Source organism: Hylobates moloch, unplaced genomic scaffold (genome assembly GCF_009828535.3).
Source record: "Hylobates moloch isolate HMO894 unplaced genomic scaffold, HMol_V3 SCAFFOLD_15, whole genome shotgun sequence".
Taxonomy (NCBI): domain Eukaryota; kingdom Metazoa; phylum Chordata; class Mammalia; order Primates; family Hylobatidae; genus Hylobates; species Hylobates moloch.
This window is the reverse complement of record NW_026652290.1, coordinates 48,912,576-48,925,107: the sequence shown is the minus strand read 5'-3', so window position 1 is coordinate 48,925,107 and position 12,532 is coordinate 48,912,576. Positions and strand designations below refer to the sequence as shown.

Sequence of the window (12,532 nt, the reverse complement as noted above, 5' to 3'; positions counted from 1 at the left end):
TACAAGTAGTTTTGAAATCTTCCTTTGAAATACTGCATCATACAATGTGCATTTCCTGTTTCTGGCCAGTGTGGCTTTGTTCTGTACAGTGATGTTATTACAATTACCAGTTCGCATTGTCCCTCTACAGGAAGAACGCCTCAGGCGGGGTGATGACCTCAGATTACAGATGGCCCTGGAAGAAAGCCGAAGGGACACAGTTAAAATTCCAAAAAAGAAAGAGGTAAGAGCTTGCTGGGAGGGTAGATGTTTCACCCTGTCCTGTAGTTGTTGCCTCAATATCCCCCACCCAACTTGCCTGGATGGCGTGATGTACAGTGAGTTCTCCAACCTCAGCAAATAACCCTCATGCCTGTAGTGAGCGAGAGCCAGGTGAGCAGGCGACTGAAAACACACCTGAACTAACCAGGAGACACTTAACATCCCAGTGCCTCAGTCTGCTCGTTTGTAAAATGGAGGTGATGATAGCGCCTGCCTCCTGCAGCTGTGGCTATGGCAGCTGTCAAGTGAGCTACATGCCAGGGGCTGTGGAACGCTTTCCTGTGGCAGGGTGTGCCCCCATTAGTGCTGGTTGCCTCGTCAGCCCTGTGCCAGGCTTCCTGCTTTGATGTAGAGATGACCAGGACATGGCTGTGCTCTTGACAAGCTCATCATCATCCAGTCAAGACCCAGACCCCTCCTCACACCACAGGCCCTGGGGCTCCATTGGCCTCCTCTGTTACAGTGCTACCGAGGCCGGTGGAGCCCCTGGCTCCTGACTGGATGATGTTGATGATCCCTGATGACACATGGGGTGGTCTTGAGAGTGGGGAGCATGCAGGTGACCCCAGGGGGAGGGCCCTCAGGCTGGCCCTGGATGGTGGCTGGCAGGTGGGAGGGATGGCATTCTGGAGGATGTCCACAGCCCGGGCAGAAGCCAGTGTTAGCCTGGAAAAGTCTGTGGAGCCCTGAGGTCTGTGAAGTCGGGTGGGGGGGGCGGTTGGCAAACAGTAAATAGCTTGTTGTAACTGGAGAGCTGGCTAGACAGGGAGGGAGATGGGACGGCTCAGTTTCCAGGTTCTTCTCAGCCCCTCCTAGAGGGCTTCACTGGAGGAAGAGGCACGGGTGGGTGATATTTATGGCTAGTTCATGGGTATTTGCTGTAACTGTAGCATAGTAAAACCTGTCCCCTTCTCTTTGTCTTAAAAGCACGGCTCTCTCCCACAGCAGACTACGCTGTTGGATTTAATGGATGCTCTCCCCAGCTCAGGCCCCACGTCCCAGAAAGCGGAGCCCTGGGGCCCGTCGGCCTCCACTAACCAGACCAACCCCTGGGGCGGGCCAGCGGCTACTGCGAGTACTTCAGAACCCTGGCCATCGTTTGGTAAAGACCCCATTACTGGTCTCCCGTGCTTGCCTGCTGGATGGGTGAGGGGCAAGGCAGTGCTTCTTGCTGTCTCTCACCCACTTGGGTCTGGTCGATTGTGGTGGGTGTCCAGGCTCCTCCAGCCCTCAGCAGTGATACCCAACTGGCCCTTGCCCTCCTCCTTGAGGGTGGTGGCATGGTGTTCCCTCTTTGAGTGGTTTTCTGCTTTGGGAGAAGGAAAGTCAACTTCCCCTCAACCTCCCATTTGCATCAGAAATGCCTTGTGCCTTCTCTGGGACATGTTTCAACTCTTGCAGCCTCAGCATTGCACCCAGCGCCCCAGCTGAAGGAATCAAAATACACAGCGTGGAACATCCAAATCAAGCTGCTGTAATTAGCTGGAAATTATGATGTGCTTACCATCACTGCTGATGAAAAGGGGATACATTTGCTATAATTCTGCTTGTTACTTAAAGCAATAGAAAATCCGTTTAATAGGCTAAATGAATATTTTAAAGTTTTGCTTAACATGAGATGTAAGAGGAATTGTGGTGGGAAGTTCAAAATGTGAGCATGACACAACTGGTTTGATCTGGGTGATGATCTTGGGCCCACGAGTTTGTTAATCACTGGGCAGGAGCATGGCCCAGCAGGCTTTGTGAAGGCTTCCTGGCCTGGTGCCCTGGGAGGCCCCTCCTGGTGTGCTAAACCCTACTGGGCATGGCTGACCTGTGGGCTTTCTGTTTGGGAACTTTGTATATTTTGTGGCATCTTGCCTGTATCTCCTGGAGTCTCTGTTTCTCTCAGAACCGTCTCTTGTGTTCAACTCAGTTCCCTAGATGTTTGCTAAAATGTACCAAGTGACAGGCAGTGTTCAGCTGTGCATGACCCCTGAGACAACAGGTGATTATTGTCCCTGTTGTCTGTTGTCAAGGCCCTGCTCAGGAGTGGGCAGGACAGGAACACAGCGTAATAGCAGTACTATGTAGTCCAGGACTCGATGGAGGTTATTTGAGAGCATCCTGGGATGAGATGAGACTCAGTACAGGAGTCCAGGAAGTGTGAGGCAAGCATTTTGGAGGAAGGCTACTTCTGTTGAGTCCCCAGGGAAAAGAAGGTGTCCAGGCACCAAGAGGCAGGGAGTTACCTGCAGAAGACTCAGCGTGTGAGAAGCAGAGGGGTACGGAGTGGTGGAGTGGGTGCAGATGCAACCAGCTGGTGTGAACCGGGAAGCAGTGGAGAAGGGCCCAGATCACTCAGGGCCTGCACTCAGCCTTACCAAGTGCTTGGACTTGGTCCAGAAGACACTGTCAGCCCCAGATGCCCTTTAGCATCTGATGAGTTCCGATAGCTTGATGGTGGCCTCTGCAACCCAGGCAGGGCCTCATACCCCCTTTGGCAGGAGCCCTCTGGGCCTTGGGAAAAGCCCCAGGCAAAATTGCCCACAGCTTTCATTGACTGAAGGCTAGTTCCAGGGCTGCTCAAGAGGTTGGTTCACAAGGTTTGTCACCTGTGTGCAGTACCCCCAGGGAGCCTGTGGTATGGTTTTACTCACCACACATGGGGACTGTGGTGCCCCAGGGCTGGCAGACCCTTTTAGACAGTGGCTTTGGCTTTATTTTTAAATCTGAAGAATGATTAGTCTGTAAAGTGATGGCCACCAGAAGTTATGGTTAGGATGTTTTCCGGAAAGACTGTTCATTAAACTGTTGGATAGTTAGTTGTCTTAGTGCCCTGTAAAGAAAGTGGTCACACCAGGAGCCAGGTGGGTTTAATAGAGTTAAATTCTGGGGAGGGGATTGGGGATCAGAGTGGTGGGAAGGAGACTTAGTTTTAACACTTTACCTTTTTATATTGTTTGACTTGTTTACCAGGGCTAAGTTTTTCCCAGTCAGGAGAGACAAAAATCTCAAAATATCTTTAAATGATCAAGTTATGCCCAGCCCCTCCTTTGACTGGTGGACAGGGCTGTGCCCTGGACCCAGTGTCCTGGGCTGAGCCAAGGACCTGACTTGACCCTCTAGGAACACAGCATAATAGCAATACTGTGTTGAGAGCACCCTGGGGTGAGACTCGGTGCAGGAGTCCAGGGGGTGTGAGCAGAGGAGTCTCCCCTGATGAATGGGGGCAGCCTGGTGGGCTTGATGGGCTGCTGCTTCACCTAGGAATGCTGCCCACATGAATCTGCCCTCCCAAATTTTAAGAACTTGAGATAAAATTCACCATTTCAACTTTTTTTTTTTTTTTTTTTTTGAGAGAGTCTCACTATCGCCCAGGCTGGAGTACAGTGGCACCATCTTAGCTCATTGCAACCTTCGCCTCCTGTGTTCAAGCAATTCTCCTGCATCATCTTCCTGAGTAGCTGGGATTACAGGCGTGCGCCACCACACCCGACTAGTTTTTTTATTTTTAGTAGAGATGGGGTTTCACCATGTTGGCTGGGCTGGTCTCAAACTCCTGACCTTAAGTGATCCGCTCACCTCGGCCTCCCAAAGTGCTGGGATTACAGGCATGAGGCACCACTCCTGGCCCATTTCAACCATTTTAAAGTGAACACTTGACTGGTTTTCAGCACATTCACAATGTTATGCAGCTACCATCAGATATCTAATTCCAGAACGTTTCCATCACCCCAGAAAGAAACCACATACCCAGCCCCTGGCAACCACTGATGTGCTTTTTATCTCCAGGGATTCGCCTCTAGACATTTTGTAGAAACGGAGTCATGCACTGTGTGGACTTTTGTGCCTGGCTTATTTCGTTTAGCATCATGTTTTCAAGGTTCATCGATGTTACAGCATGTGTCAGTCCTTCATGACTTTCTGTGGATGAATAATATTCCATTGCATGGATATACAACACCTCGTTTAACCATTCAGCAACTGATGGATATTTGGGCTGTTTCCACATTTTGGCTATTATGAATCCAGTTTTTTAAAGAGAAGATAGAAACCTGCATTTTTGAAATCTGTTTAGTGTTTAAATGTTGGCTCTGAATTTTAGAAATTAAGAATATGGTTTGAGCAAATTAAAAGCTATCTGAGGATGGGCACATGTGGCTTGTTGACTGCCAGTTGGCCATCTCTTGCCACTTGCCCAACCTAGGACCTTCTTGGTTCTGATGCACTTGGCATTATTACCAGTGACTTGGGGAGGAGATAGGCCACCAAAGCCCAGAGACGTTGTTAGCAGGTTTGGGGCAGGCCCAGTGCTTATGGCACCATGTCCTATACTTGTCACACCATCCTGGACTGCTGCGAGGCCCCTCTGTGACCCTGGCATGTCCTGGAAAAGTCACCACAAATTCTAATATGGAGAGATAGCCACTGTTAAAATATTAGCTTGTCTGCTTCCTGTCTTTTTTCTGGGCATTATGTTTTTACTTAGTTGAAGTTATATTGTATATATAGTTACATGTGTGTGTATGTGTATATTTCAATTTGTAGTGTCATGAGCATTTCTAGGCATCATTAGAAATTCTAAACAATACCACGCTGTACCATCATTTACTAAGCAGCCTAGTGATGTTCATAGGGGTGTTTTTGCAGTTCTAGCACTCTGCTTTCAATAGAAAAATACATTAAAATCACACTAATTTCTTTTAATTCTGAGATTCTTTTCTCAGTGGTGGTGTTGAACAGCTCTGCAGGAGAATGGCCCTCTGCTAGCTCCTGCATTCACTGAAGTGTGTTAGCACACCCTCTACTTCCACATTCCATCAGCATAGCCTCAGAGCAAGAGTGTAGTATTGGATTTATTGTTTAGCATCTAGTTAAATCCAATAGTGCACATTTTCAGGGTCACCCCTCCATCCTGAGACGCATTCATAAATTAGAAAGATTGGAGTCCCTTCCCATAACACTGTTAGCTGTGCCCTCTGGATGAAAGAAACACTGTTTTGAAAGCCACCATTTGTAGTGAGCCCCATCATTACCAGTTTTTTCCAAGTAGCACTAGGAGCAGCTTGGCCAAGTGGCCTTGGGAGGAAATGCTCAGGGCTGAAAGGAGGGAGATTGGAGCCTGCCAGGTCAGTGGGGCACTTCCTCCTCTGTTCCAGACACACAAAGCAGCCACCTGGTCTGAGGAGGGCTTACAGCCTGCTGATTCAGAAGACCTTGGCTGGCTGGAGCCCTCTCTCTGTACTCCCGCCCACCGCCTGGGCTGGGACAGAGGCTGTCTTCCGCCCTGGCAGCAGCAGGTGGTGCTACTGGCTTCTTGGTGACCTCTGCACAGCTCAGTTCTTCTGTGACACACCCCCTCGCGTAGTGACTGCCTCCCTGTGCACATGAATATTCATCTGTGAGGCTTGGGATGAGCCAGGCTGGTGGGTGGGAGGCGACCGGGACACAGGCTCCCCATGAATGGGCCCCACAGAGGAAGAGGCCGGAAACTGCTTGATCTTTCAAACCTTGGTTCCATCTTCATTTCCTCTCATTCACTTGAACTTTCAACAAGCATTTATTGATTGGGTATGTGGCATGGCCTGGACCCTGCCGAGGATGTGGAGAGGGAGAGCACAGAGAGAAGCCTTGCAGCGGATCTACTGTCCATTCATAGAGGAGGAGCATGCCCATCGCCCCCCGAGCCAGCAGGCATTCCCTGAGGGTACAGCTGGCCCTCAGGGAATGCTTGTGACTTTGTGACTTTGTCTCCAAGTAACATTTCAAGAAAGCAAGGTGCCACAGTGTGTGGCCTTCCATGACTCCCCTGCACACAGCAAAGAAGGAGGTCACACTTGGCCATGGGACTGTCTATGTGTCTGGGGGGCTTTGCCCATTTGTATAATCTGAATTCAGCCCAGCAGTTTGCAGTGTCCTGTACACACACGGGTCCCCAGAGTCACTTGCAGAATGCAAACTAGACAGAGCCCACCCACGCCAAACAGCTTGTCCATGATTACCTGGATGATTTGGAGGTGGTCAGGGTTTGATCCAAGCACATACTTCACTCTATGTTCAAAGCTGTCTGAGCTGTGACCAACTTTGTCTATGCAGGCTATAAGAGTAGGGGGTTCTTGGCTGGATGCGGTGGCTCACGCCTATAATCCCAGCATTTTGGGAGGCCGAGGCAGGCGGATCACGAGGTCAAGAGATCGAGACCATCCTTGGTCAACATGGTGAAACCCCGTCTTTACTAAAAATACAAAAATTAGCCAGGCGTATTGGTGGGTACTTGTAATCTCAGCTACTTGGAAGGCTGAGGCAGGAGAATCGCTTGAACCCAGGAGGCAGAGGTTGCAGTGAGCCGAGATCACACCACTGCACTCCAGCGTGGGCGACAGAGCGAGACTCCATCTCAAAAAAAAAAAAAAGAGTAGGGGGTTCTTTCTGAGCCAAAACTTGTTAGTTTCAACATCGTGCCTGATACAGTTGCAGAGTTTTAAAATTCTTAGCAGTGCTGTTGTTTGTTATTTTAAACAGTGCTGTTGTTTGTTATTTTAATAGCAGATTCTAAAGGGGAAGCAGGGCCCATAAGAGCTAACTGGAGGTGTCAGAAGAGTCTCTGGAATAGTTTCAGGTGGCATTCCACTGGAGTGTGGGGTTCTCACGTGGAAGCCTGGCCCATGAGTCCTGGATGGTGGGTCAGCGTGCTGCTGGCTCATGGTGAGTGCTTCAGAACCCATGCATTGGAGACACTGCACATACTGCAGAGTTCACGGTAGAAAGAATTCTTCCAGAAATGTTGGCTGGGCGTGGTGTCTCACACCTGTAATCACTTTAGGAGGCCAAGTTTGGCAGATCACATGAGGCCAAGAGTTCGAGACCAGCGTGGCCAACATGGTGAGACCCCGTCTCTACTAAAAATACAAAAAATTAGCCAGGTGTGGTGGTGCGTGCCTGTAATCCCAGCTACTTGGGAAGCTGAGGCATGAGAATCGCTTGAACCCGGGAGGCAGAGGTTGCAGTGAGCCAAGACCATGCTGCTGCACTCCAGCCTGGGCAACAGTGAGACCCTGTCTCAAAAAAAAAAAAAAAATTTTTTTTCCAGAAATGTTAAAATGCATTGTGTTAACTCTTAAAGATATAAACCTATTAGTTTGAACTGTGTTTAGAACCTCACTGAGAGTACGTCTAGATGGAAGGACAGATTCTACTTTTTAAATTTTTTTTTTTGAGACAGAGTCTCGTTTTGTCACCCAGGCTGGAGTGCAGTGGCGCAATCTCGGCTCACTGCAACCTCCGCTTCCCAGGTTCAAGCGATTCTCCCAACTAAGCCTCAGCCTGCCAAGTAGCTGAGATTACAGGCAAGTGCCACTACACCCAGCTAAATTTTTTGTATTTTTAGTAGAGACTGGGTTTCACCATATTGGCCAGGCTGGTCTCGAACTCCTGACCTCGTGATCCATCTGCCTTGGCCTGCCAAAGTGCTAGGATTACAGGCGTGAGCCACCGCACCTGGCCGCCCCCCCCCTTTTTTTTTTTGAGATAGGGTCTCCCTCTGTTGCCCAGGCTGGAATGCAGTGGCATGATCTGGGCTCACTGCAACCTCCGCCTCCCGGGTTCAAGCAATTCTCCTGCCTCAGCCTCCCAAGTAGCTGGGACTGCAGGCATCCACCACCACGCCCAGCTAATTTTTGTATTTTTATTAGAGACAGGGTTTCACCATAGTGACCAGGCTGGTCTCCAACTCCTGACCTTGATCCACCCGCCTCGGCCTCCCCAAGTGTTGGGATTACAGGTGTGAGCCACCATGCCCGGTGACAGATTCTACTTTTGCAGGGAGCCTGGGTATGCAGTGGCTGAGGCCAGAAAGGTGAACGAAGCCTGAGGGACCTGGGGCTGGGAGCAGAGCTCAGAGACTCCTCCCTGGTGAGGGCCTCTGCAGGGGCTCAGGCATCCTGGATTCCCTTAAATGCCTAATCTTTATATTGTGTCTCATTGTCTGCCTGGCAAACTCTTATGTATTTTCAAAATCATGGCTCAGACCCTACTCAGGGGATGTGGTCACCCCGTCCTCAGGCCTGCCTCTTGCCCTCTCGCCATTGATGGCTGCTTGTGACCTGCATGCTGGCTGTAGTGGCTGTCTGTTTCTCTATCTCAGAGGGAGGGGCCATCCTGGAGCCAGGCCTGGGGACTGCTGACCAAATGCTTGTATAGAACAAGGTGACTGTGGGAGGCCAGAGCTTGTCTCCACCACGCATCTGCCCATTCAGGCCTGTGAGTCTGAGCTGGGCCCTCACATGGGGCCTCATTTTTGGGGAGGGCTTGGTGAGAGGTCTGGATGCACCCAGAGCTCAGTGTTTCTTATGCATCCTGGCTGCCCATTTGAGTCATCTCAGTAGCTTCTAAAAATCCAAATGCTCAGGCCCACCCCAGAATCTGTGTGTATGCAGGGGACAGCATCAGTATTTTACTAAAATCCCTAAGAGCTTCCCAAGAAGAACCATGGTTGAGAACCACTAGTCTGGTGCCCCCTGGCCCAGGGTGCATGAATACCACTCAGTCTAAGACACTTGAAAGTTCCGTGTCTTAGATAATCAGGATGGAGGTTATGGGCCACTCTAATCTGGTTGTGTTTCTGAGCCCCTGAAGTGGACATTTATCCAGAACCTGTTAGAAGTGGTCACTGAACTCGTGTGCAGAGATGCAGATAAACTGCAAAGTCCCTGCCAGCCTGAGGTCCTGTGGTTCCCTTGATCCTTGTGACCTCTCTTCAATCCCTAGTTAGTGATGGAGCGTACCATCTGTGTGTCAGGCTTGGATCTCGGGGATGGGGAGCAAAGCAGACCCAGCCCATGTTCTCATGGAGCACATGCTTTGGCAAGGGGGACAGATGCAGTCTCACATGCACACAAGCGGCATGAGTGCCCTGAGAAGGGTTTTGAGCTGCGTTTAGAGTGAGAACTGCATGGCGGGCTGGCATGGAGGCTGCAGAGTGGGGGCCAGGCCTTCCCAGCAAGTGCCCCACATACAGTGTGTCAGGGGAGCCAGTTTGGTCGAGATGTGATGCTGCCCTCAGCTTGACCCAGTGGCTAGGAGGTGACCACCAAGACTCAGACCCCCTTTGCTGTGTTGTTCACCTCAGAAGCTCAAGCCTTTGCTCTGGCAAGCACAGTGGCTGCCTCGGGTGCTCACCTCATAGTCCCAGTTACCACAGCCCAGGGAATGGAGAGAGTGGATTTCTCTGTAGCTCCAATACCATTTCTGAGATTTGGGGATGGGGGACTGGAGTTGGAGATACTTTGCAGATTGATTTTAACCACTGAGAACCCTTTTCTGTTGCCAGGGCAGGATCTGTCCCTTTGGAGACTGACTGGAAGTGGGTGAGGGGAAAATTCTTCCAAGGAGAACCAGGGCATCCTTGCAGGAGAAAGCGGGAGTGGGGGCTGGAAGTAACCCTGACAGAGGCAAGTGGGAAGGGATAGTAGCTGGGGAGTGAGATAGTTTGTAGGGGAGATGATGCATGGTCAGGGCTGCAGGGAAAGCGAGGCTCCAGTCTGTGTCATCCAGGCACAGCTGGGCTGCTGAGCATGGGCAGTGAGGAAGGCATGTTGACTCCCTCCGGCTCCACAGGGGGCCAGAATCAGCCTAGCACTGGGCCCCAGGTCTCCTGTGTCCTCTGTGTTGTGTCACGGCAGTCCTGAAGTCACACCACAGCTCTTCGGCTTGCAGTCAGCTCTCCCTGATTCATCATTTCCACCATGCCACTTACCTCCAGCTGGGACAGAGAGCTGAGGACTCACAAGGTGTTCTGTTGCAGGGTGTTAGAGTGAGGGCTTGTCTCTACAGTGTGATTCCAGCAGGGGGCAGATTTAGTTACCTGATAGCCCCTTCCCCATGTCGAGCAGTGGTGGACCTGGCAAGGGCAGTTTCAGTCCCAGGGGAGGACGATCTACATGAGATGCTGGAAGACGACTGAAGTGTCAGAAGGAGCTTCTGGATGGAAACAGTTATTTCTGGAGCCTCTAGAAGGTTGTGGGTTCTGGGGCAGCAGCAGGAGAAGCCCTAAGTTCAAACAGGAGTGGACAGGCCACGAGGAAACGAAAGGCACAAGTGTCCATGGGATGTTGGGAACAAAGCTTGCAGATTGACCTCTGCTTTGGCCTGGCCAGGCCCCCATCGCCGGGGCAAGCTTGGGAAGGAGTGAAGGCAGCACTCTCCTCCTCTCCCACCTTGTGCTGCTATAGCTAGCCAGTAGCTGATCCTGGCCAAAAGTGAAAAAGGCCACCAAAATAGTGGCTGGTGGGCCAGGTGCAGTGTCTCATTGCGCCTGGCCAATAATATATTTTTACATAAGAATTTGTGGGACAACTGAAGCCTGTGAGACCAGCCTGGGCAACATAGGGAGACCCCATCTTGACAAAAAACAAAAAATCAGCCAAGCATGGGGGTGTGTGCCTGTGGTCCCAGCTACTTGGGAGGCAGAAGTGGGAGGATCACTTGAGCCTAGGAGGTTGAAGCTGCAGTGAGCTGTGATTACACCACTGCACTCCAGCCTAGGTGACAGAGCAAAAACCTGTCTCTAAAAAAAAAAAAAAAAAAAAAAAAGATAGTGGCTGGTGTGGCTTAATAGGCCCTTACTAAAGCTATTCAGCATTTCAGAGATGAGAAGGCATGAAGCTACATGTAGAATGCCTAGCAGTTGGTTCATCTTTTCGAAAGCCAAGGAGTCTCTTCTTCACCTGTCCATCCTTGAGCAGTAGAGCTGGGGCTTTTTTTTTTTTTTTTTTGGAGACGGAGTCTCGCTCTGTTGCCCCAGGCTGGAGTGCAGTGGCGCGATCTCGGCTCACTGCAAGCTCCGCCTCCCGGGTTCACGCCATTCTCCTGCCTCAACCTCCCGCATAGCTGGGACTACAGGCGCCCGCCATCACGCCCGGCTAATTTTTTTGTATTTTTAGTAGAGACGAGGTTTCAACGTGTTAGCTAGGATGGTCTCGATCTCCTGAACTCGTGATCCACCCGCCTGGGCCTCCCAAGTGCTGGGATTACAGGCGTGAGCCACCGCGCCCGGTCGAGCTGGGGCTTTTAAGAGAACCATTTGTAGAAATGAGAGTAGGAATGAGGAAAGAGACTAGTTGTCTTGGAGGCTTAGGGGAGCATTCCCTAGTCTTCTGAGATTGACACATCACTGCCACCTTCTGCTGCCTTTCTCTAGGCCTCAGAGCTCAGCCAGGCTGTCACAAGTTTGCTGGGTGCCACCCTCATGTCTGGTGCCAGGGCTGAAGGTAGCCTTCACCCCAGGGAGTTTACAGTGCATGAGAGACTCATAGTTAAATAATAGTTATGGTGCTATATGATAAGTGATCTAAAAGAAAGTCAAGGGGAGGATTCCAGAGGAGTCAGAGAAGGCAGGAAGAGAAAATAAGAGGATCGGAGAGGCCCAGAAGATGCCAGGCATTTGGGAAGCAGTTGGGAATCAGTGTGGCTGGGGGTAAACATGGGAGCAGAATGAGGACACCTAACGTGTCTGTTTCGAGTTCCAGAAGAGCTAATATTTGAAAGATGACTGAGGGTTTTCAAGAATTTTGGAAAGATGCTACTTCTCAGATCCAGGAAGCCTGGTGAATCCTAAGCAAGATAAATCAAAGAAATCCCCACCTAGACATATCATCAGGAAACTGCAGAACACCAGAGGAAGAAAATACCTTAAATAAATCTACAGAGAACAGGCCATTCATTACAAAGAAATGGCAACTAAATGGATAGCTAACTTATTGACAGCAACAGTAGATGTCTGAGTGGCATAGAGTCTTCAGTGTGCTGCAAAAAAAACACAACCTAGAAAGCCATTGCTAGCAAAATCATCTTTCTACAAAGAATTGATAATTTTTTAAAAGAAGATATTTTAAATTTAGAAACAACAACAGCAACAAAAACTGCCAACCCCAGAATTCTGTATTCAGTGAAAGTGTTCTTGAAGAATAAAGGTGAAAGAATGACATCTGTTAATAAAACACTAAGAGAATTTGTTGCCAGCATGTCTGTACCACAGAAATGCTAAGAGAAGTTCTTCAGGCTGATGGGAGAGAAAACCAGATGAAAACTCAGATCTTCAGGACAGAATGAAGAGCATCGGAAATGGGTAATAATTTGGGAGAACATTTCAGAAGTAATAAGGATATAAGAAAATTTGAGTGGCACAATCCATAAGCTTGTGAATTTGTTTTTCCTAGCAATTGGAGAATACACATTCTTTGCAGTCACATGCAGAATACTTGGAAAAAATTGATGATGTCCTAGACAGAAA

The 12,532-nt window shown here is 49.8% G+C and overlaps 1 protein-coding gene across 7 annotated transcripts in view; it reads left to right on the top strand.

Annotated features, from left to right (window-relative positions):
- EPN2 (epsin 2) overlaps positions 1 to 12,532 on the top strand; it is a 99,483-nt gene that overhangs the window by 73,877 nt on the left and 13,074 nt on the right. For all 7 annotated transcript variants that reach the window (XM_032176801.2, XM_058428883.1, XM_032176795.2 and 4 more), the window contains 2 exons: positions 131 to 223; positions 1,189 to 1,363. In XM_032176801.2, coding sequence (XP_032032692.1) covers positions 131 to 223; positions 1,189 to 1,363 — 268 coding nt within the window. The remainder of the gene's footprint in view (positions 1 to 130; positions 224 to 1,188; positions 1,364 to 12,532) is intronic.